This window comes from Gallus gallus, chromosome 1 (assembly GCF_016699485.2).
Source record: "Gallus gallus isolate bGalGal1 chromosome 1, bGalGal1.mat.broiler.GRCg7b, whole genome shotgun sequence".
NCBI lineage: Eukaryota > Metazoa > Chordata > Aves > Galliformes > Phasianidae > Gallus > Gallus gallus.
In genome coordinates this window covers 7528809-7552514 of record NC_052532.1, presented here as the reverse complement: position 1 = coordinate 7552514, position 23706 = coordinate 7528809, and the positions used below count along the sequence as shown (strand labels likewise).

General features: G+C 43.6%; 1 protein-coding gene and 1 non-coding gene across 12 annotated transcripts in view; both read left to right on the top strand.

Annotated features, from left to right (window-relative positions):
• The window catches only part of FRMD4A (FERM domain containing 4A), a 358105-nt gene that overhangs the window by 264148 nt on the left and 70251 nt on the right, over positions 1-23706 (top strand). For 10 of the 11 annotated variants that reach the window (XM_015298894.4, XM_015298935.4, XM_015298850.4 and 7 more), the window contains 4 exons: positions 3156-3248; positions 15821-15905; positions 19329-19385; positions 22007-22029. In XM_015298894.4, coding sequence (XP_015154380.1) covers positions 3156-3248; positions 15821-15905; positions 19329-19385; positions 22007-22029 — 258 coding nt within the window. Of the gene's footprint in view, positions 1-3155; positions 3249-15820; positions 15906-16134; positions 16180-19328; positions 19386-22006; positions 22030-23706 lie in introns of those variants that run through there. The other variant, XM_040654736.2, reaches the window with a different exon arrangement.
• Positions 8915-9011, top strand: MIR1460 (microRNA 1460). The gene has a single exon (NR_035026.3). It is a non-coding gene; the product is annotated as a microRNA 1460 (primary transcript).

The following is a 23706-nucleotide window of genomic DNA, read 5'->3' as shown; positions in this document are numbered from 1 at the left end:
TTCAATATCCATTCAGTTCAGCATGAGTTTGACACTGAAGGGGTGTGTGTTGGTGTATTTATTCCAAGCATCTTTGCAACACAAATCTATATAGATTCTCTTTGCAGGAAACTGGACACGAACCAGTAAGCCTTTATAAACAGATCCACCTGGAGGCAAAGTATTCATTGATGCACTGCTCCTTTCTGAAAGCTCTGACAAAAGAAAACAGAAACTACTGCTTGCAATTGACAATACAAACCGTGGGCACCAAAATCCATACTTAGTCTATAACCTAAATGGACCCGGTCTCTGTTTCTAAAAACAATTATGTTTTTGTAATTGACACATCAGTTTAACTGCCAAGATGAGTACAAACAACAGAGAAAAATGATCTGGCTTCCAATATTCAACCTCCTCATAGGTCACGCAAAACTGTTTGCGCCATTGTTTGTGAATACATTGACATAAGTACCTAAATGAACAAATCAATGGAGATAATGAAACAAAAGCTATTTTGTGGCTCTAAATTGAACTGTAAGGGAAATTCAACTAGACACAGGCATGTGTGAATGGGATCCGAATGCAAGCTGCCTAAATTGGTCCATGAGAACTGCTGGGATTACAACATACCTAGGGTTGTATGCCATACTTTTCCTTGCCCTACTTGGGATTGTGCTCCATGAATAGTCCTGCTGAAAACAGCATGACAGCTTCCAGAGCAAAGTGTTTTGCAGTGTTACAGCACTGAAGTTTGGCTCCCCCATAGGCCACATCACAGGCAGGTGTGAGTGACTGTTCACTGCTGCTGTTCTGTATGTGGCACACACGAATGCTAGAAAACAAGGAGTTGGATGGCAATATGCAGTGCAGAAGCCCCTAGTGATGAAAGCTTGTAAGTGGTAATTGAGTACAATGAGCAATTAGTTCCTGGCAGTTATTTAAGTGACCTTCCTCCTCTGAAGGAGCTTTGGATTTATGCTCCGTGCAGCAGAGAGTAATGAAACTCTTCAATCCAAAAACTCAGTGGACACACATGTGTAACCTGGTATGCCAATGTATACGCAGATATTCTTTTTGTATTGACTGTATCAACTGTATTCTCAAGTTAAAATGCAGTGAGGTTGAAAAAAACCAGGTCTTTTTTCCAAAATACAAAATATTTTGAAGGGAATTTGTTTTGTGTACCATGGCTTCTCAATACCTTGTTGCAGTGTTAGGCAAACCCAGACACTTCTGTTGAATAAACACAGATGTAGGCAGTATGTCCATTGTCAACAAATTTGTCCCGATAGGAACCTGTTTGCAATGCCATCAGCCACTGGTGGCTGCTGCTTTGGTGATACAAATGCAGATGGACAGGTTCAGGATAGGATGTCAGGCTTAGAGCGTTCTCTCCTTGCTCTGACAGTGTTTCACGCCCTGGCCTACATAGGTAGATGGCCTAGATAGATAAACGTTCAATTTGTACTTTGGCTAGGAGCAGGTGAGCATGGCTAGTTTCTGTCTCCATGTGTACTGCGGCCTTCACAATTAATTTCAGACTTTCTGAGTCCCCTTAGGGGGACATAATGAGAGTTCAGGAGCCAAGGGAACAGCACGGAGCTGCAGCAGGGGAGGGTCGGGTGGGTGTTAGGAAAAGGTTCTTCACCAGAGGGTGGTGAGCATGGAACAGGCTCCGTAGGGCAGCACCAAGCAGGGCACAGATGATGTCCCAGTGGTCTCCAGCCCAGATCTGCCTGGTCTCTGCACTGCCCACCCTCTTCTGCATCAGTGTAAGCCAGAGCAGCCTTACAGAAATTCAGATGGAACACAGGTGATCCAAAGCCTCCTACTTCCCCTTTCTTTTTTTTGTAGAAGAAATCTGGCTGCATTGCTAAAGGGCTGTCGTTGCTTAATTTCTAAGGGTGTTTCTCATTGCCTAAAGTACACACGCAGCTAAGGAGCAATGAGCAGACCCTTGGGAAAGCTGAGTGTGTTTGCTGACAGGGAACGTTCCTAACACTTGTGGAATCACTAGAACTTAATTTAACACTTTTTTTTTTTTTTTTTTAATGAAGCCTCTTTTTTTTTCATTTTGGTGGAATAAAGAATTAATCTTGAGGATTAGCATGAGCTGGCGGACAGGCAGTGGAACAGAGCTCAGGACATCTGAATTCCATTTCCTGCTTTATTTGCTGCATGATTCTCCCCAAAATTGCTTCAATTCTCTCTCCTCTCGCTTGTCTAGACAGCAGAGCGCGGAAGGCATGGGCTGCCTCTCCCTCTGGGTGAAATCTGGTCTGACTGAACTCAATAGCAAAATGTTTGCAGGATGCAGCCCCAGCATCGCTGAAGGTGGCAGCACAATTCCCGCTGACTTCAGCGGGTCCTGAATTTCACCCTATGTATTTCCACAGCACCTAATTTAAGAGGGTCTTTTTCTCAGCTGGGGAGCGAGATGCCCCTGTAATACAAATAACGGTGTTTACAAAATACGGCTCGCACGCACACAGCACTTTACAATGCGTGGAACATGACAAAGAACAGAGCTGCTGCCCAGGAAAGCTTCCAGCTGCAAGGCACAAATGGATAAATAGTAGGAGAAAATAACAGCGACAGGTATCATCTAGGCAAAAGAAGAGCAGCATGTGGTAATTGGAGCTGGAATGCTTCGTGGAGCAGCTGTTTTTCAGGAGCTCGCTGAAGGAGGAAAGGCAAAAGCTGGGCAAACCTAGAGAGGCTACTGCAAGCATGTGGGTGGTAAATAAACTGTCTGGGTCTGTATACAGACAGATTTAGCCTTGAGTGAAATATTGTAGGCATTGTGGAAACTCTTAACGGTAAGGATTTCTAATGAAAATCTTGACAGACTTTTAATGATACAGCTGCTCTGGGGGGGTTGTAATAAAAAGGTGAAGCTCATTACATTTTGGGCTGTCCTGTCTGGTCGGTGCTGCCAGCTTTCACTCTGACAGATTGAACTTTAGCTGTTCAGCTCCCAGACTGAAATGTTGCCAGGATGCTATCGCCTCCATTCCTCAAACATTTGCTGTGTGTTTTCCAAATATCATGCAGTAGCCAAGGGCAAACAGCATGCACTCCAGTTCATCTTTTGTAACACCTTAGACCTCACTGCAAAGAGCAGCAAGAAGTGTCTCTGGTGCTGGGCTCACGTCTGTCTCTTCTCTTGCCAGGGGACACTTGAACTGGCTTCAGCTGGACCGCAGGGTGCTGGAACATGACTTCCCCAAAAAGTCAGGACCCGTTGTTTTGCACTTTTGTGTCAGGTAAGTGCATGACAGCAAACACTTCCCATGGGATGTCGAGTCATAGAATTGTTTGAGTTGAAAGGGATCTTTAAAGGTCATCTAGTCCAACTCCCCTGCAGTGAACAGGGACACCTACAGCTAGATCAGGTTCTCAGAGCCCAGTCCGGGTATCAATATAGGTATGGATGAACTGTTTCCTAGAAGCCAGGAAGCAGGTCTGTCCATTTGCCACACCTGTGAACAAGTAAACACTTTATGGAAGTTCCTTGTGATCTCCTCATCCTTGTACACTCCTCTGACACAAATGTAAATCAGCAGTAATAATAGCAATGCTAGTATAAAGTGAAGATCAGATGTTATGCCTTTCATGGATTGGTGGTTTTATTTATGAGTTTTGGAAAGTCTGAGCTGGGCAGGACCATGGAACAAAGACCTCTTTCTGCTGGGACAGCCAACTGAAGGGAGGGCACTCACTTCTTCACCAAGCCAGCCATTTCTCCTGGATTGTGCCTGATCTGTGCATTATGTCAGGGACCAAACAAATCCTCTTATAACGTCATCGTTGTTTGACTTCCGGGTTCAACTACAATGTGGTGTAATGAATAATCTCTAGTGACCAGTTTGGCTTCTGCATGTGCGTAGAACATACTCATAGACTAGACTGGACCAGAGTAGAAAGATTTTAATGAAATTTATGCCAGTTTGGGAGAATTTCTTTTCTTCTGGGGATTTTGCAGCAATTGTTTGTGTTAGGTGATGCTAGGAAGCTGTTGGTGCTCTTCTGTATACGGCATCTTTGCCTTCGAGGGAGATACTTTCTGAGAAGACAAATCTGCCCTTGCAACTTTAAAACACCCCGAGAGAGGCTGGGAGTGGGATGGCATATGTACAAAATTAAGTTGGGGGTTTTGACTTACTTTTAATGTATAGCTCATGTCTAGAACTAGCCAGTGCAGCGTTACTGTGTCTTTTTCTGTTAGCCTTTCCACTCCAGTATTATATTACATCTGACATCACTCTCATTCATTCCATTCGTACCCATAAAAAATGAAGACTTACATTTGAATTTCTTCCCCCGAGTACAGCTTTTTTCTGCACAGTGATTGTCATTCATTTAACTCCAATTACAATGAAGGATTCTCAGGAGAAGAGACTCCTTGTTCTGTTATATCCCCATTTTTGCACAGAGCCCCATGAGTCCAGAACTGGTCTGCTGTGTCCCACGGGAAGAGGTTACTCTATTACGTTTCGGATGTTTCAAACTATAAGGACAGATCCAGAGCTGAACATTTCTAGTCTACGCAATCCAGATCCACCTGTGTTTAGAACTGCACAAAACTGAAGGTACTTTTCTGAAAGAGTATTAGACTGATAAGCAAATTAAAAAAAAATAATAATAATTAAGAACATAGGTGCTCTGTTATCAAAGCATCTTGCCTAGAGGCCAAACAGAGGAGTTCACTGCTGGGGCAGTAGTCTCATGCAAAGCAGAGAAGTCTCTGAATGAGCAAGAGCTAAGTGCAGATTTCAGGAGTACAGCTGTGAGGTGTGAAAGCCAGTGCTCCAGAGCCATTCTCATATTCATTTCAAAGACCACTCAACGGGCATAAATATTGCCATCTGTATTGTTCTATGAGAATTGGCAGCAAAATGGAGGCAAGTCATTCTAGTGAGATCTTAGCCAAGGGACATCTTAGAAGTATGGATCCATGCAACAGTTAGAAAATGAGTGACCTCTCCTGTTCCATAATCAAAATCTGTAAGAGAAAACCAGAGGGGAAAAGTCAGCATTTAGTGGTTGAAAGGAGAAAGTGTGAATAGCACACCAAGTTTGGATTTATACTCTTATTTTTGATTGTAGTGATTGGATTGTCACATGGTTACATTTTTTAATGGATTAGAAGGCCGGATGCCTCACGAGTTACGAATGGGCATTAACTTAAATTGCTTTTTCTACTGCTTTTCCTTCCCTGAGGATGTAAGATACTAGAAAGACAATGAAAAAGCTTCCGAGCATGTAATAAGTTCCTATGTCTACCCCCAAACCTGATCTGAGCAGAAGGCAATTGGAGAAGAAACTGATCCTGGCCAGCTGGATGAGATTGGAAAAGCCTCACGTATCTTTCACCCAGTGGTTTGAGTTCCAGCTTCAGAACTAATACAAGGACTGAAGAAAAGGCTGTGAAGAGACCAACCAATTTTGATAGTCCAGGGGTGCACAGTGGCTTACAAAACCATCCATGCCCAGATCATAAACAAAAACGCCCTGCCACCATGAAGTGAAAAGCAAAGATAAGTAATGCTGTTCCTTAAAGAGTTAGAAATGTGATAATTTTTAAGGAACCGGGTGTCCATGAAGCCTACTGCATTGTTGGTAAGGGGCTACCTGTGTCTGTAGGTACATTTCTTGCACTGCATCTCTCAAGAACTGCAGCAAGAAAAGCTTAGCTTGGTGCCAGGAGTCCCAGCTGGGGAAGTAGTAATTCAAGTAACTGGATGTGCCAGATGTTCATTGCAGAGAAGACTGTATCAGGATTTAGTAGTCGTGTGGGCTTTTTCTTCAAATCTAAGTAAATGTACAAATCAACCACACTAGCTAACAACTGAAGACACGAGGCTTCGGGCAAGAACAGTAAATGGCAGTTTGTGAAGAGGAGAACCTATGGAGGAACAATTTTCACCTTTTATGTGACTATCAAATGTGCACTATTATTTTATGAGACTCTTTGCTAATAACTATTTATACGGTTTTAAAGCCATATATGAAAGCAAGAGGGAGTGCCGTGTGTCTTGCAGGGGAGGTAGGACAACTGACAGTGAGATGGGAGTGCTGTTAGTTCTCATCTCTGAATTAGCTTCTTGGGTGGCTTTCTAAAGCGCTGGTCACTTGGTTGTGGATGAAATTCATTCCCTGCCTCCTCTTTGCGATGAAGGAAGGAGGGGTTGTTTGATTTTACAGAAGCGTTCTGAGATCAGAGGAGGACAGCAAAATTGTACCTCACAACATGGGCTGCACAGCAAAAGGCAGGAACCTAAGTAAAGAGTGGAGACCCAGGCAGCAAAGAGGTCAACGGAAAGCAGAAGTAGCAGGGGTTCCGATAAAGGTTGCTACGCTTTAGACAGGGAAGGGGGGCATTTTGCTCTGGTTCACATGGGCAGAAGGAAGGCAAAATTACTCCTTTTGTATAAATCTTTGAAGTGAGAAAGGACTGGAGCCCAGACATGCTGTTTGTTCATGGAAAGCAAAGTTAGCCCAGCTTTGCAGTGAATTCTCATCCTCAAACAATGGCCTTGGAGGATTAGCAATCTTTAGCTAGGGAACCATCAGCATGAGTCTGATCTCTTTATCTTCTGGGTGTTTGTCATGCTGTTACTGTATATGAACAAGCTCAGCAAATAAAATTCACTTCACTGGTGGATCTTCTCCCAGGAATGCATGTACCCGTTCTCAGGGTAGCTCCACCAGTTAGACAGTAACAGCTCGCTGCAGAAGTCGTCACGCTGAATCAGTGGTACTCTCATGTAGAATGGCTTTTCTTCCAGAAAGCCATGGAAAAGAATGTTAAATAAATCCTCAATACTCAAATACGCTGCGGGGCAGTGTATTTGTCTCTATGGCCCTGCAGTATTCCCACTGAGGAATGTCTGTGTCCAGCAACATCTGGCATGTGTTCAGACACACTGGCTAAGCTGAAGTCAGCATAGGAGCTGTGGGGGTTCAAGTCCCTTAATATTGAACCCAGACCCTCTGCCATTTCACCACAGTTACTAGAGAACAAAGTGGCCTTAAGAGGCCAGGACTGGAACACAGGCTTTAACACTCATGTTTACTTTAACCTGAAGGAATACAGCTCTGTGTGCACCGTCCATGGCTTTGGTCTGAGGTAGGTGGGACAGAAGTCTGAGATGGGACTCACCACAACAACCTGAGACACTTATCTGGCCAACGATTCTGTATCATGATTGATTACCAGAGCCTCTTCCCAGAAATAGGCACTTTTTAGGAACAATTCCTCTGACCTGATTCTAGATGACTACTTTGGAATTCAGTATGTCATACTCTAAAACAGCTACCTCTCTTCCCTGATTGTAGCTGCCTCTTTTCACCTGCTGAATCTTCAATGAGTGCTTCAACTTCAACTGCAGCCTATAAATTCAGATTATTTCAAACATGGTTGGCCTAGCCAGGGCTGAGGAGATGTTCCCTATCTACAGAGCTCTATCTGGCTACCTGAGTAGAAGTGGACCTCTTGGAGGACTTTTCCAATCTTGGTGATTCTATGATTCTATGAAAAGGACTAATGTTAAAAATAAAAGGAACTGTAGTCTATTTGGAAATAACGAACCCTAGAAGAAAGAGAGACAGTGTTTGCTAATGTGGATTGTACATAGGGCTAGATGGATCTTACAGCTAGCTGCCAAAATACATTGCTGCCTTCTGTATTAGCCAGAAGACATGTATGGGGTGTAGTTACATGGCATGCTGCTCGCAACATGCCCAGTTCCCTCACACAACAATGCTTTGTATGCCAGTCACTTTCAGCCAGCTTCACTTGACCTCGAGAAATCAGATTAGGGGGTGGTGGTGACAGCAGGCTGCTGGGGCAGGAAAAGCTGAACAGACCACACCAAATTAAACAGTGCAATTTATTTGTCTTGCACATAATGGCCTATGTTCCTCCATCTATAATTTTCCCCACCAGAGGCTTTTGTGGGTCTTCATTACCTTGCTCCAGGCAGAAAAAGAAGGGAATGGACAAGCTGTAGGACCTCTGTGTATATCCCAGAGCAAGGCAGGTGGGATGAGGGAAAGCCATCAGGAAGTTGAGGTGAAGAGAAGGGAAGAGAGCTGATAGCAGAGGGATCCTGCCCCCACATCACCAGCTACTCTCTCTCCCCTCCAAAGAGGAAGGAGCATCCCTCTCTCTCCTTCCCATGGTGTGAGACAGGGTTTTCCAGGAACTGGAGAGACAGGCCTGAAGGGATTGTAAAATACATCAATTCTGCAGGCAGAAGAGAGGGAGAGAAGTGACAAGATTTGCTGTCACCCATGGGTATGCTCCACGTCACCTGTTAGCACTTGGCAGGAGGTGCTGAGGAAAAATCATATATACACAAATTGCTCTACTTTGCTCTTCCCGGGTCTCTTCCTCAGCACAGGGGGCTGCAAGAAGGGTAGTGCTGGACCCCACTTTGCCATGGGGTTTGATCATTCCAGGTGTGTCCACAGAATTGCTCTGAGATGTTTAATTCCCTTGGGATTCCCTCTCTTCTTTGAGCTGTCTCTCCCACCTGCTCTCATTACCAGCGCAGGGACACTAACTCACTGCACCAGGCTTCCAGGCAGTTTATGGTATATATGAGGAGACCGAGAGCCATCTCCCACTCACATTATATTTCTGCAGCTCAGTGCATTGCTGAGATACTGTAGAAACAGTAGCAAAAAGCAGAATTTTAACTCTGTATAACCAGCCCAGCACAAGCAAGCTGCTTTCAGGGCTTCTGTCTAAAAAGTCTGGCAAAGCTGAGCCATAAGCCAGATCTCTCTGCACAGCATTAATCTGGCTGGTTGATGTGCATCAGCTGTATGCATGCTGAGGGGAAAGATCTGCACACCCCTTCCTCCCACCCAGTCGCAGTGTATAAATACAGCCGCTCAGACCTTGTTTGTGCTGGAAGACAAGGCTCCCTGCAGACAATTTATTGCAGCCTTCTCAGGGTGGCCCCCTGCTCTGTTCACCAGGGGGAAGGTGTAATAAATTGCCTGCGGGGAGGCTTTGCTCCTTGGAGTCTCTTTAGAGATATGAGAAACTTCTGTCCAGTCGGAAGATTTACTTGTGTGAAGTCTGACCTTTGCTTGAGGAAGGGAACTAATGGGGTTCTGCTACTTAGCACACAGCTCTGAGCTAAGCCATCCATTATACACACATCTTAATAGCAGTCTGGCTCTTGAGTCCCATAACATTATTTCTGTTTTCTGCTTAACTAGGAATATATTTGTATAAGTGTGCTGTGTTTAGAGAAGGGGATAAGCTGTTTTTCCTTTGCATGCAGCCACCTGAGGCGTAAGAATATCAACACTCTATGAATTTGTTGTTTTGAGCCATGTTTTGAATGCGTTGATGCTGGAAGCATTGTCTTGTCTAATTTTGGCAAGCATTTAGACAGCATGATAGGTACTATGCAAAAATGATGGATCCTGCCAATGTAAGACTTGTACCTAATTTGGATCAAGGAGCAATAGCTATGTTAATGCCTACACACAGATTCTGCAACTAGGTCAAAGTCATACAGACATCATTTCCATTTTCACTGCAGTTTGTGCATTTATACTCTACACTAGTGGGTGTGATTTGCTGTCACCAGTGAAGCAAGCAGAAAAGTCTGCTATGAGAAGCTCCATCACAGTGGCATTGAACACAGTGCTGGAGGGGTAGGTGCAGTGAGTAAGTAAACTCCATGCCAAATCTTACCTTTGTGGGCTGCTGATAACTCAGTGGAATGGCTGGAGAGGTTTCTACTCCTAAAATGGTTCAAGAGCCTGAAATGAAAGATGGCCCACAGATACGGATGGATGGTGTTATGCAAGAAAGTGCAGCCAGCAAGTTGCCTCTACTAGCCAAGATGTCACTCTTGGTAAGGATCACAGAGCACTCAGAGGTGGGCCGGAGCCCAGGAGAGTGCGGAAATTCCCTGGTGGCTGACAGAGGGTGGGGGGAGAAGGCAGTACACTGCTGTGATTTGATGACTGCTCTCACCTCACAGTTGAGACAAAAAGCCACATAATTCCAAGCCATGTGGAGCTGCAACAGCCTTTTTGTACAAAGCTGAACTTATCTGCCAAGCTAAGCTCCACAGGACATTTCAGGGTGAAGCAATGTGCAAAATAATATGTTGAGCTGGCTGTTGCTTTTATGTTCTTGTCAGGCCTGGTCCGCACCTGAGGCATGAACAGGAGCATGAACAGGACTCGCTGTACTGACATCAGTGCCTTTTGGTGTGATGTATGATGCTGTAACCATGCATCAGGGAGGAATGTGTCTGTACTACTACTTGATTCCCTTCCTTCTCTGTGTTGATACAGGAGCACTCAGTTTGCAGAGAGTCTCAGGATATATAACCTAGAAAACAGCTGAAGCCTTATGCACTCCAAAGCAGATCCCTTAGTTTTTTGCAAATGGAGAAGGTGAGGCACAGGAATGGTTAAATACCTTGTGAGTTTTCCAGGAGTTCAGTGGACTACTCTCTTGAGAATATGAAGAAATGTGGATGGACAGTAGGAAAAGGTGCAAGCAGCTTCACAGAAAAGTACAGTGAGTGTGGATGGGAGAGAGAAGAGAATCATACAATCATTTGGGTTGGAAAAGATCTCTAAGGTCATCAAACCCAACAATTGATCTGGCACTGATAAGTCTACGACTAAACCATGACTCTAAGCACTGCATTACAAGTATAGAATATGCCCAGGCTGAACAATATCCACAGCTTTGTTAGCCAGAATTCTCCATCTTCCTGAAATCACGTTCACTTTCAGAGTTTGTGGCTTCCCTCCAATGAGACACAAATCAACATAGTACTCTCTTGCTGCATCCCGTCCAGTCCCTGTTGCTGAGCAAGGGGGACCTGAGCATGGCACAAGCACAGGCAGCAGAACATGGGATCAGAATTAAAATTAATGCAGGAGGCAGGTAAATTAGGGTTTTTAGTATCTCTGATTTTCACTCTTGGCTGATTACTTAACAGGGCAACTATTTAGCATGACCATTGTCTGCTTTAAGTATCAGCACATAAAGTATGCACCCACGACTATTAGCAAACAGGACTGGAACATAAAAGGAGCTTTACTGCCTGAGTTGCTCAGAATACTCATTTAGCATGAGACAGTGGACATAATGACATCTGCATTTAAGTTCATTATACTGGTGCATGTGATTTTTCTTCTCCTGGTTAGCAAATGGCCTCATATTTTTCACATTATCCTCTGAGGTTTTAAATGACATAGTGAAGGATAATGAGCCAGACCCCAGGATAGATGAGACAGAAAGGGGGTCTTCTCCTTTGGTCAGTGCTTTGTAATAGTGATATAAGAGACAGCCCATTGACAGAGCCATGGAGCAATGATGACAGCTCTGTCCTGCATCCTAGCCACAATAGAGTCAGCCAGCTGGGAAGGACATGGGAGCATCACCTGCCCATTTCAGTCACTTCTCTTGGGTCTGAGCACATTTCCCACCCAGGGCAGGAGGAAGCACGGGGTAAGGTGATAGCACATCAAAACCAACATCCTTTTGCTTCATTTTGACATTTTCCATGAAATCTGGCTTTACCCTTTATTTTCATTTTTCATAGGAAAAAAAAAAACATCTTTTCAGCAGAAGAGAGAATAGATACTTGGGATACTTATTCTGTTGTTTTGTTTTTTTAGTTTGGCAGTGTGACACTGTTATCAGTCAAGGTCACTGAGTCATTCTGACCATAGTAGAATATTGTTAACTTTTGGCAGGTTCTGCTTGGCAATAAACATGTTGGCTTGTGATCTTTCATGCTGCAACTGTACATTTGCAGAGTCAGAGCCTGGTCCGTCCCACACGACAGATGTCCAAGTTCTTGTTGAGGGGTTGTGTCTAGAGCTGAGCATTAGGGAAATGCTAAATACTTTTTATTCTTTTGCTGTGTAGAAACTCAGAGTGCTGGTCAATTCAGCTCTGCTGCTAAAGCAAGTGAGCATAAAACTTGTCTTGCTGTTTAATGACTCATGACTATTTGCAAAGGACATACGAACATAAGCCTGAAGGAACTGTGTAGGATCACAGAGCTAATTTCTCTGAGATTGTACCATGTACTTAATTCAGAAAGGCCAGGAGAATTCCCTTCTGCCATTGATGCTCACTGACCACATAAAGACATCACCAGCTCAGGAGGATGCTTCCCTGACAGTCCGGAGGCCTCCTATGTCCACTCCAGGAACAAAGTACTAGCAGTGATGCACCTTTCCCACCAGTGCTAAATTTGTTCTTGTGCAGATACGCTGCTGGGTTTGCATATGAGGCACTGTGATCAGGGATTCTTAGCTCCTGAAGCACCGGTAAACTCAATGGTCAGTCAAAGTTTGGGCATTTCTCTCTGCTGCAAGCTAAAGGTGGGCAAGTGAGCAGCACAAGGTAGAACCTGCAGCAATGCCAATTTCCTGTCACCCAGGGATCAGAAGTTTCCACTGTTGCTTCTCACCAGCACCACTGCACAAATGTCTATTCTTGGCTGATTGAGATGGGAGTTGCTGTTCATCACAGCATAAGGGAGCTTAAGCTGTCTCAGAGAATGTTGTCAGTTAACCAACACTTAATATATAATTAATATAGAACAAGGCATGTCCTTGCAGCTGAAAGACTTAAATGTCTCAGATGCAGTAGCTTCCAAAATCTTGTAAGATTCCTTATGCAGTGCTCATTATCTTCCTGCCGTTGAGAGGGAGCAGTCAAGATAGGCACTTTGTGATCATTACCCAGCACAATATTCACTGGTTCATTTAATTAATGCTTAGAAAATATATTTGATGAATTGTAAGTGACTGGGACCACAGAAGGGAGATTATGGGTAACACAGAAATAGATTAACATTGGCTGAGCTTCCTTCTTTACCTTTGAAACCTTTTCAAAAATGATTTCTCTGGGTTTAATATTCACATAATTTTGTGGAGCTCTCTCCCTTCACACACACACCTCATTTCTCATCGCAACTGTTGCTGGCTATTAGAGAACTTCTCATAGGAGCTGTCTGAAGCAGTGCTGTTTGTTGGTTGTATTGCAGGAGACGTAAGTAGCAGAGCTAAGGTGTCAGACACATTGCACTGCCTGCATCTCTGCCCAACCCATCAGTTCCTGGTTATTTCAGCTTCACAACATGTGGAAGAATGCTGCTCTCTGGGGAGTCCTCAACAGAAAGCTGATAGTTACGTCTTAAAACTGATGATCTTGAAATAAGCAATAAGAATGGGTTTATAATCTTAAAAGGCAAAACAGACACAGGGGGTCAGAGGAGGGAGGAGTATTTTCTAAACACAGCCCAACAGCCCCAAGCAGCTACATGATTTGCTGAAGGTCGTGAAGTAAACCTGTGTCACAGTCAGGAATTTAACACAGATTTCTTGCTTCAGTCATTCCTGGATTTTTCTTCCTGCCTCCTTAGGCACTGACATGGGCCATTTTAAAGTGCAGTTTCCCACACACTTTGGAAAATGTAGTAACAGGAGGAGGTCGGACAGAGAGTTATGATCAATGCAAAAAAACACATTTTCCTCTTCTTTCTGTTGCTTCAGTGCCGGCTGTAAATTTAAGAGAGTCTACTCCAGTTCAGGATTTCTGAGCCTGCCACACAGCAAATCCCATAAGAGCTCTCTCTGCAAATCTCTTTTTCTTCTTTTTTTTTATTTTTTTAAGTATATTTGCCTGGGTGCATGTATGAGAGTCAGTAGCTCACCAGCACCACCTCCACTCCAGAGACCACTTGAGAATTGGGTTTTCTTTGTGAAGTATCGTGTGCAGGCTCTGTGCTCAAAGAGACTCGGTTTTGCACAGAAAATGATCTGTGTGTCTGTGGAAAGCCCTGGGAAAGATCCTTGCAGCCTTAAGAAATGCAATATTGCCCTCTAGTGATGATGAGAATGGTCTCATTCCATCTGCTGATGAAACGTAAAACATTCCTGATAACCTTCACTGGGTTTGAAAATGGAATAAACATTCCTGCTTTCTTCTGACCTTCAAATTAAAGATTCCAGAATCACACCTTGGAGAGCGTTGGTAGTGCTGATAAGCAGAGGAGGTTCTTCAAGAATCGTAGTAGGTGTAAAATTGCCATTTTTCTCCCTAAATTCAGCAGATGGAAAGCCAGCTGCACTCAAGACAGCAGATCTAGCAAGAAGGTGGCTTTTTAATGCAGCACCTTTGTTGCATTTCAGAAGCCAAGTGTATTTTTATTTGCCAAGAACAAAAAAAAAAAGGTTTCAAGGACGGGAGGTGAAACCCAGTGAAAACTAGAGAAAAAAAAAGGTGTTTTTTTTTTTCATCCTTAATGATCCTACATTCAGATGTCTTCTTTTTTGTTGTTGTTGTTGGTCTGTTTTCTGTTGGTTTTTTTGTTTGTTTGTTTTTGCTTTTTTTTTTTTTTTTAATTTCTCATTTGAACTTTTCCGGAGGGTGAAGAGGAAAGGTAATAGCAGAAACACTTCAGCAGAGGAGCTCAAAATGTTTCACTCCAATAAGTGGTCGGTGGTCAGGAAATAAACTGTTTTGAAGGGTCTTCAGAAGACACCTAGGAGCACTGCAAAGCTCCGACCCTCACTCCTGAGAAGCTCAAGTTTAAGGGCCCCTGTTCTGCAAATAGCTTAACATGGACAATCCCTTTAGTGTTTGTGTGAAGCCCCAGGAGTTTCAGCAGCTCGCAGCTCCCCTTCTAGACACCGCAGTCTGGGAGTAAGTGGAATAGATTTCTCTGTAACTGGACCCTGTGTCTCTACCCAGGTTTCTAAGGTATCTCACTGTTTTTTTAAGTTCCTAATGCAGACAGCATTTCCCTGGCACCTTCCCTATCCTAATTGCTTCTGACAACGCACGATAGTAGTGGAATTTATGTAAGGAACATTGCTGCCACTGTACTGCAACTTAAAGATCGCCCTGAAACGAAGTGGGCAGATAAATGTATTTCTTACTAAAAATAAAAACTAAATGTAAAATTCACCTTGATCACACACTGAACAGGCTTTCTCTGTTGCTAACGGAATCCTTAAAACACACAACATACTCGCATGAAATGGTCAGTTATTAACTTTGATGATATCTGGCACTTACTTTCATCTTGTCATTTTTACCCCAAGGGTCACAATGCAGAATTAAGGGCTGGAGTTTAGTTGAGATGGTGGCAAAACTCTCAGAAATTTCACTGCCAAAGGATCAAAGTTTCAAAGCAAGCAAGACATGAAACACTGAATAGTTCAATATGTGTAATAAACTTTCAATATAATTGCAAATATTTGGGGTAATCAGCTAATGCAAGAGTGGGGGTGTTTTTGGACACAGAGAGTTTGGACTGGGCAGCTTTTGACTGAGTTCTGAGAAGTCATCTCAGCCATTGCTCAAAAAATAGGTTACTGCCATCCCCAGCACTGATACCCATGGTACTGGTAAGTAGTGCAAGGTCCTCTGCTATTGCTGGTCAGTTACTCTGCAGCCATAGCTGCTGCCTGCTAAACGCAACGATATAGAAGAAGGGAACTTAAATTTTGTCTTACACAGGATGAAGTTTACAAATAAACAGATAAGGGATTGTTTGAAGTATAAAGACAACGCAAAGTGTTTTTTAGAAGCAAGATAATCCTCCTGGTGATCCAGTTGCTTTGATGGGCTGAGGTGGTGCTGAGTCATCACATTGTAGAGCACAAGCTCTTTCATCACTCCATCTGCATGATAAACAAAGAAACTTCATTCTCAGTATACTCATCCTGATTCCACTCACCACTTTTTTTCAAGTAATGGATGTATTTTCAAGTTCTACCCTGGTTCTTCCATGCATCTCATCTCTTTTGGTTTTCTTTTCAGGTTCTACATTGAAAGCATCTCCTATCTAAAGGACAACGCCACCATTGAGCTGTTTTTCTTGAACGCCAAGTCCTGCATCTACAAGGTAAGGACTCTGAGAGCAATGGATGGTAGTGAGGGTGGGCTGAGACACGTGGATCTGCATCCCGTGACCCAATCTGCACTGGCTGCAGAACTGCATGCCTACAGCGTGATTAGAGAAGCAAGCTGTAATACAGTTGAGCTGCAGCCGAGGTCAGCCCTCCGGGCGGCAGAGCGGCGTCCTGAGCGTTTCCCGCCCGAAGAGGGCGGCAGCGGCTGCGCGGGATGCGGACGGGCGCCATCTTCTGGGGTGGGGGGTGAGGGATGCGTGTGACAGAGTGCGTAAATGGGGGTGCTCGTGTGGTTTGTGTACGTGTGCACGGAAATTGTGAGGCTGTGTCTGCACGTGTGTCTGTATGAGCGTGTGCGAGGGTCGGGGTGTGTGATGGCGTGTGGCTGTATGCGTGTGTGTGATGTTGTGGGAAGGGTTCCCTGCACAGCCTCCTGCTGCAACCTCTCAGCAGTGTGTTAGCGACTGCTCAGACAACAGGTTTACACCAAATCCTGGGCCTCACTTCCTGATCTCCATGTGTCCTAAAATCCAGGACTACCTCTGCATGTCCAAATGCACGGTTAGATAGGAGAAACTGGCAAATGCTCTTTTTTTTTTTTTTTTTTTTTTTTTTTTTTTTTTTTTTTTTTTTTTTTTCCCCCAGCATCCAGAGAAAGGGCAGGGCAGAGCTCTGCTCTCTGACAGAGCTGCAATTAGACGTGCTTAGTCAGCCCTCTCCAGCACTGAGCTCAGAGCATCGCATTTTGGTTACAGGGGAAAAGTTCTTTTTTGGAGCATTGCCAGGAAAAGCTTACACTGTTGTTCATTTTTAGAGAAAGCTTAATAAGAAAAAGGATGGGGGGGGGGGGGGAATGCCTACAGATCTAGGTTGATCTATTTTAGTCTGACCTCTCCTAAAACCATTACTTTGCACATTCGAGCTGCTGTCAGCTCCATCCATAAATAGCCCTGCTGGATTCCCAGTCTCCCCGAGTCCTTCTCCATCTGATTGCAGCCACAGTAAGCCATGCCATGTTATTAAAAAAGATGCTGAATTTGAAAGCTGAGTACAAGGTCTCTGATCAGACACAAAAAGAGCACCCAGTCAGCATGTTTGGATGGAAGGATCTCTAGGTGTAGAGAGGGGGCATTCAGTGCCTGTCATCCCTGCAACTAGAAGATCTTGCAAGTTCCCAAACCTTTTAAGTTTCTTCGTTGCACAAAGAAGTTTTCTCACTGGACTTCTCACAGATGACTTCATCCCTGGTTCCCCACAGCCAGGAAAGGCCATGCTATGTACGATACATGTAGTTCATAACACTGTTTGTGTTATGAACTGAACACCAAGCTGTGTGGTGTAGTCATGGCACCTGGGGGACAGGATGCCATCCAAAGAGACCTAGATAGGCTCAAGCAACAGGCCCAGGAGAAAGTCATGTGGCCCAACAAATACCAGTGCGAAGTGCTACACCTAGGTTGTGGCAGCCCCTACTAGCAATACAAACTGGGGGACAACAGTTTGTTCTCAGCAACCTCCTTTAACATGAGGCTGCTGGTCTCCTGGGCTGCTGGCTGGCTCTGTGTTGGGTACTGCACCACTCCTATAAGTCCTGCAATTCACCCACACACCCAAACTTTTGCACAGCACCATCCCAGCCAATGTTGCCCAGAAAAGTCAAGCAACATTTGTACTACCAGCCAGGCAGGGCTTGGTGTTTGATACTGTCCATCAGTCTGTTTCATTACTAACATGCTCTGGTACAGGTTTTGGCCTGTGCCAACTAGCCTTGTCCCAGGCATTGCTGGAAGCCTGTTCAAGGATGAGCACCTGTTTCTGAGTGGCAGTATAGTTGTGGTAACTCTGGGGCTGGGGGAGGGAGAAAGAATGTTTAGTCATGAGTTTTTCTGTGCTGCATACCCTTAGGGTCTGAGAATGGCTTCTGGCCCACTCTACCCACTCGTGTAGACTTGTCGCGACATCGACATGGGCTTGTAGAGGCTGGCTTATGTGTGCAATGCCCAGCACACCACAGAGAGAAAGACATCCAGGCTCTCTGCATCACCCCTTGCTATGGGACACTCCTGACTGCCCCAGCCTGCAGCTGCATGGATATCTCGCACCAGCGGCTTCCCTTGGCACAAGTACATCGTTAGTGCAGGTGCCTGTGTGAGTCACAGTTTAGCTGAACTGAGGGAGGTGTATTTATTGCCCTTAGCAGAGCTGGTCTTCACTCCCCAGGGAGTCGTTACGAAGGAGGTGAGGGAAATGCTTATTTTAAAAAGCTGGCACTGGTGAAAGTCAAGGACACCTGGATCTTAACCTCTGTTTTGTTCCCTTTGTTTTTGATTTTGCCAGAGACCAGTCAAAGCAGTTGTGGCTTGTAAATGAGGTGTGGCCCTGACTTGGCTGGAGCACGGATCACAGCAGCAATCTATATTTAGATAACTAATTTCTTGCCAGATTAAATAAAATATTATAAACAGCAGTTAAATAAATACAACAGAAGAGTCACAGGAGTGAGCTAAGCACATGTGTGTATGTGGCCACATAGGAGATCTAGTTGCATAACTGAGGCCTAAACTGTATCTCAGCAAAAGCCCACTGTCTTCCCAAAAGCCAAGATTGGTTGGGACTCGAGCACACTTGGCCATAAGGCTCCTGCCTCCCTTCCCAAGCAGCAAAAGAATGCTGAGAGGATCGAATGTAGCCAGTAGTGTCCTTGTGACTGCAGCATCCAAGCAAAATGCTCACAATATCTCCCAACCCTCACAAATTTTCTCAGGGTCCAGATTCTGTAGAGTAGAGCAGTGAAAATCTACCGAAAGATTTGCTTTCACAGTTAATGCTCAAAGTACCCCCAGCCCCCATGCTCAGGGACACAAAGGGGCTGAAACCAGAGCTCCCATCCTGTTAGAGGCAATATGGCTCATTTTCCTGTGAGTTTACCCTGGACAAGGGCCAGAGGGGTTCTGCAAGGGCTTTGATACCACTTCAGTGAAGGCAAATTTTCTCATTTCCATGCTTCTGTGAGCCAAGGACAAAACTGTGTTCTCCTGAAGCATGGGTGGAACTGCGGGGAGAAAAAAACTTTATTTCCCAGACTATCTTTTACTAAGTCGTGCTTGAAAATAAAAATAACCCCAATCCTCCCTCTTCCACCTGCCTTCTCCTCCTTCCTCCCAAGGAGCCCCTTATGCCACATTGAGTTATGCTTCATTTGCCAGGCCGTCATGCTGAATATTTGGCTTTCTCCACATCAGAGTGAGCAGGTTCAGACTCACTTTGGTCTCCAGGAGCACAGGGACTGCTTTGAAGCCTGGCCAGGGCAGAAAACTGGCACCACATGCTTCACTGCAGTAGACAGTAGGAGATGCATTTTCTTCTTGCAGGATCTCAAAGTCACTGAATTCTTTTTGTTTTCTTCACCTTTCTAGGAACTCATTGAGGTTGACAGTGAAGTGGTGTTTGAACTGGCTGCATACATCTTGCAGGTAAGCACCAGCCTCTTCTTGCTTCATGCACCTTTGTTTGTATTGAATCTTTTGACTGGCTAAATCAAAAAGGTCTGTACAGAAGTGCAGGGATTTCCTAAATTACAAGAGTCTGAGAGTCCCTGTGGACCAAAGGGAAGAGTCCTCATTTGTGCCTGAGATTTGGATACATATAACCTTCAGCTTCTTTTCAGATTTGCACTGAAACTGATCTCTCACTTTTCAGCAGATAAGTTGTCTTTACACAGCTTTCATCATTTATACCAAAGCAAAATAAGTACAGAAGGTTCATACACCAGAGCTCTCCACATGTGAAGCAGGTGCCACTGCACAACATTTTGCTTACATAAATGCATATCATATTAGCTCTAACACAGATATTCAAGGCCTTGGAGTATGATGTAAAGCCAGAAAAAATTCTAAGCTATAAATGAGATTTCCTGGATGAAATACGTATCCCATGAGTTCCTTTCCAATGACTTCAGTTGCATTTGTTTTACCAGTGTTGCTTGCCCTTCTGATGATCTCCATAACCTTCTACATATGCAACTGTCTGTATTTTCCAGTGTGGGCAGAAGGGCTTAATGCCTTTCCAAAACCACTTCTTCAGAAACAAAAATTGTCATTTCCCTCATCAGCAAGAGGGAAAGGGTCAGAGTTCGAATTACCAGCAGGGTTTGGTAAATCTCTTGTTCCAAAGAGGAACCTTTTCAGGGCAGCAGAGGTGGCTGGTATGAAAGATCTCTTTTTATGATCATGACTATGGGAGCAGATCAGAGAGAGCTGTCAAATGCTTCTTGTTCCTCTTTCTTACAGTGTAGATTCTGTTTTATTTTCCCAACAAGTATGAAGCTGTAAAGATCCATGTGAACAGACAAGGCATCTCATCAGAATGCACAAATAAATAACAACACATTGCACTTTTATAGCACTTTTCATGTTAAGGAAGCAATTAATGTGTAGGGATTTGAACCTTCATTAAGAACATTTTGTGTAACAAAAATGCAGAGAGAGTCAGGATGGGGGACTCAATTAAAAGCACATTAAAGAAATTGCTTATTGGTTGTTGGGGGAATACACATCAAACAAGAGGGTTATTGTGTGAAGTAGCAATGCGGTTATGAATCTATTGTCTGCTCATCCTAATGAATAACTTGAGCACTTAGTAACTGTACACCCAGATCCAGATCTGCCACTGTAACTCTGCTGTGATTGTTTTTCATCACAAACACAGGATATTGCGTGTATTCCTGTAGTAGTTTGATGTGTAACTTCATGCAAACAGTCAAAACAGGCCACACCTCTGCTGTCTGTAACCAGAAATTACTACAATCCATGTTTGTGTCAGGATCCGTGCAAAACAAGAGGGATCATGCAGCATTGTTTTATTCCTCACTGCAGCATAGAGGTCAAAGAACTGAAGTACGGAGAATCTATCCTACAAAGCTGTTTTCGGACTTCAGTATGCTCATCCTTGTTCAGGGCAGGGCTTCCCCTTTGGGTTTTGCTTTGTGTTGTACTATAATTATGATGTGTTCAAGGATTCCTTACCCTGAACCACAGGAGAGCTTGTCTGCCCTTCGCTTTGCTCAAGGGGAGATGGGAAGATTACTAAAGGACTGTCAGAACTCAAGTGATTTAGTCTGCAGCCTTATTTCAAATTGCTGTGTTACAAGAACAAATTAAAGTACTACCAAAGCTCTGTACTTTACCCCAGCCTCAGAAGTGAAGTTTCACTGAACATGGGCTGACAGGTTTTGAGTGTGGATGGGTGAGTGGAGAGACAAGGACCTGAATACAGAATCTGGAAACTCCCTCACTGCAGAAATTACATTACTGACCAGTTACAAATTACATTATTGCACTGTGTTTTGTGCGTAGCTGTCAGCAAATAAGGTGCTTAGCATACATAGAATGAATTGTATATTGCCTATAGACAATGCAAAATGCAAATTGAATCTACTGAAGAGGGAACTCAATAGATTTTGAGGGTATGATAGATATCCAGTGAGACTCAGATACTGATCTAAGTATTGTACTAGAATATTACCCAATCCTTTAACATCAGTCCATGGCATTAACAAATAGAAATATCTGGATATTTAAGTAAGGGAGCTGAATACTCCCAGAAACACCCAGCAAGGTGTTAGGGAATTCTGAGTCTTACATCCTCTTGGAAGCTGCAGGTGAGATAGTTTTATGAAAATCTACTTAATGGGAAATAGCAAGACTATTGTAAAAAGAGTCCTGAGGTTCTCAGAGGCTGCAAAGTCACTGAGGCTTCAGAGGTTTTCTATTAACATAGTATCTATGTTGACCAAAATCATTACTTACTTAGTACCATTATTTCCTGTAGCTTCTTGGGAATCCACTAGCAGAATGATGCATCACTTGGCCACTGTTATTAGGCAAACCTTTTGTTTGTTAATCTGCCTGGCTCACTGCATTTGGTGTGGCGCTTGGCTTTAGAGAGTGGTTCAAGAAAATACATGAGGAATCAGTTACAACAGGAAATTGCTGCTAAATGAATTTTGCAAATGGAAAATCTTTAATAGAAGTTTTATGGATTTTTGTTTGTGCCTTTTTTAATGATATGTTTATGTTTATCCCTTATTTTGCAGGAGGCAAAGGGAGATTTTTCAAGGTAGGTAACATTAGAAGTTTTTGTCATTGTGTGTTTTGAGAGTGTGTCAAGTGAAAAAACGGTGTGAGTGATGTGACTCAGCTGTCGCTGTGTAGCAACAAGATGGATTGCAAGGATAGACACCATATTTCTTTACAAAACACAGCCTTTGACCAGACTGCCCTCGTAAACAGCATTGTTTGTTATGCTGTTGTTGACAAATCCCTTTATATGCCCATGAAGTTCCGGAAATAGACTAGTCTTTGGAAGGAAACTACTCAGGAAATGACTCTACAGTCACTTTTATATCACATACCTAGCCTGAGGCAACATTAAAATTCCATCACTGATCAATATTTCAGCTCGAATTTGGACCGAGTTCTCAAAATCAGAATTTAAATTACTGGTTTTGTTGAACTCCTGCTATCCCTTGAGCCAAATCTTTACAAGTGCTGTAAGAAATTCAAAGAGGTGACTCTATCTATCAGTAGCAACCAAAGTTCAGGTGGCTGTTTGATGCCTCATGTGAGAAACATGAAAGTACTTCATCTAAAGCCTAGGAGAACTGTCTGCTAAATAATTCACATACTCCATATATATTTTTTTTGCTGACCTGAACCTGAGTTCATCTGGGGAACCACAATGTCCACAGAAGTTAATTTCAGAGAAGAAAACAAGGTGTGAATGAGCAATGAGGTTGAATTGCTGGAGAAGCCTGAAGAGGTATCTCTTCTGTTAGCATTATGCACACTAATGGTACTCTGCACACACACAGAAGATTGTGAAGAAACATGGCAACCGGATTTACATCAGGTCCTATCTTGTGGTAAATTGAGACTTCCAGCCCAGTGAATTTCAGATAAAGTAGCAAAAGGGCACTGCAAATAATTGCCTGCTCATCATAGAATCTGAGATTTACGTAACATAACCCTTGCTAAAAGGAAGTTCAAGTTCTGCCTTATCTTTTCTCAAAACACAGAAGCACAAACCCAATTTTGCTTCATATTTCAGTTTCATTCAGTTTGAACTAACTCAGTTATCAGCAGTGTTCTGGGGACACTGCAGTACCTGTGGATCTTCTATTTTTCAGTCTGGTTTTCCATTCACTGTCATGTGCTCAGTCTAGAAGCTCTCCCCCAAACAGAATTTTCTCACTCTGATCTTTGTAAACCACATCTTCCATTGGTTTTGCTATGATGACCAATATTTAAAGTTTCTCAAAATATCTTGGACATGATGAAGCAACTCATCTAAAAGCTACATGTTCAGACTATGAAGCTTAGAACAGAGAGGAATCAGTTTGATGGCTCAGTGTAATAGGACTGAGAGCATTTTCTCTTTAAGTATTTGCAGACCTGAAGTGGAAATAGCAAATGGAAAACATCCATCCTTGCTGTCCTTTGTAAAAGGAGATTATTGGTGCATTTCTCTAGGCCTTGAGGGTACAGAACATGTCACAAAACATGGTTTCTCCATGGTGGTGTAACAGTCATCACCATCACTATTAAAACAGTTAGCTTTTATTCCTTTTCACCTCAAACCTCTTAAAGGTTTTAAGTGGAAGGGGGAATCCTTACGGCCAAGTCAAGCAAAGTAGTGGTGTCATAGTAACAGCTTGCTGACAGTTCTGGGGATCTTAACTTTTAAATGGACTTTGGAGACAAAGCAGTCTGCTATACTAATGGAATTTAAAGGCTG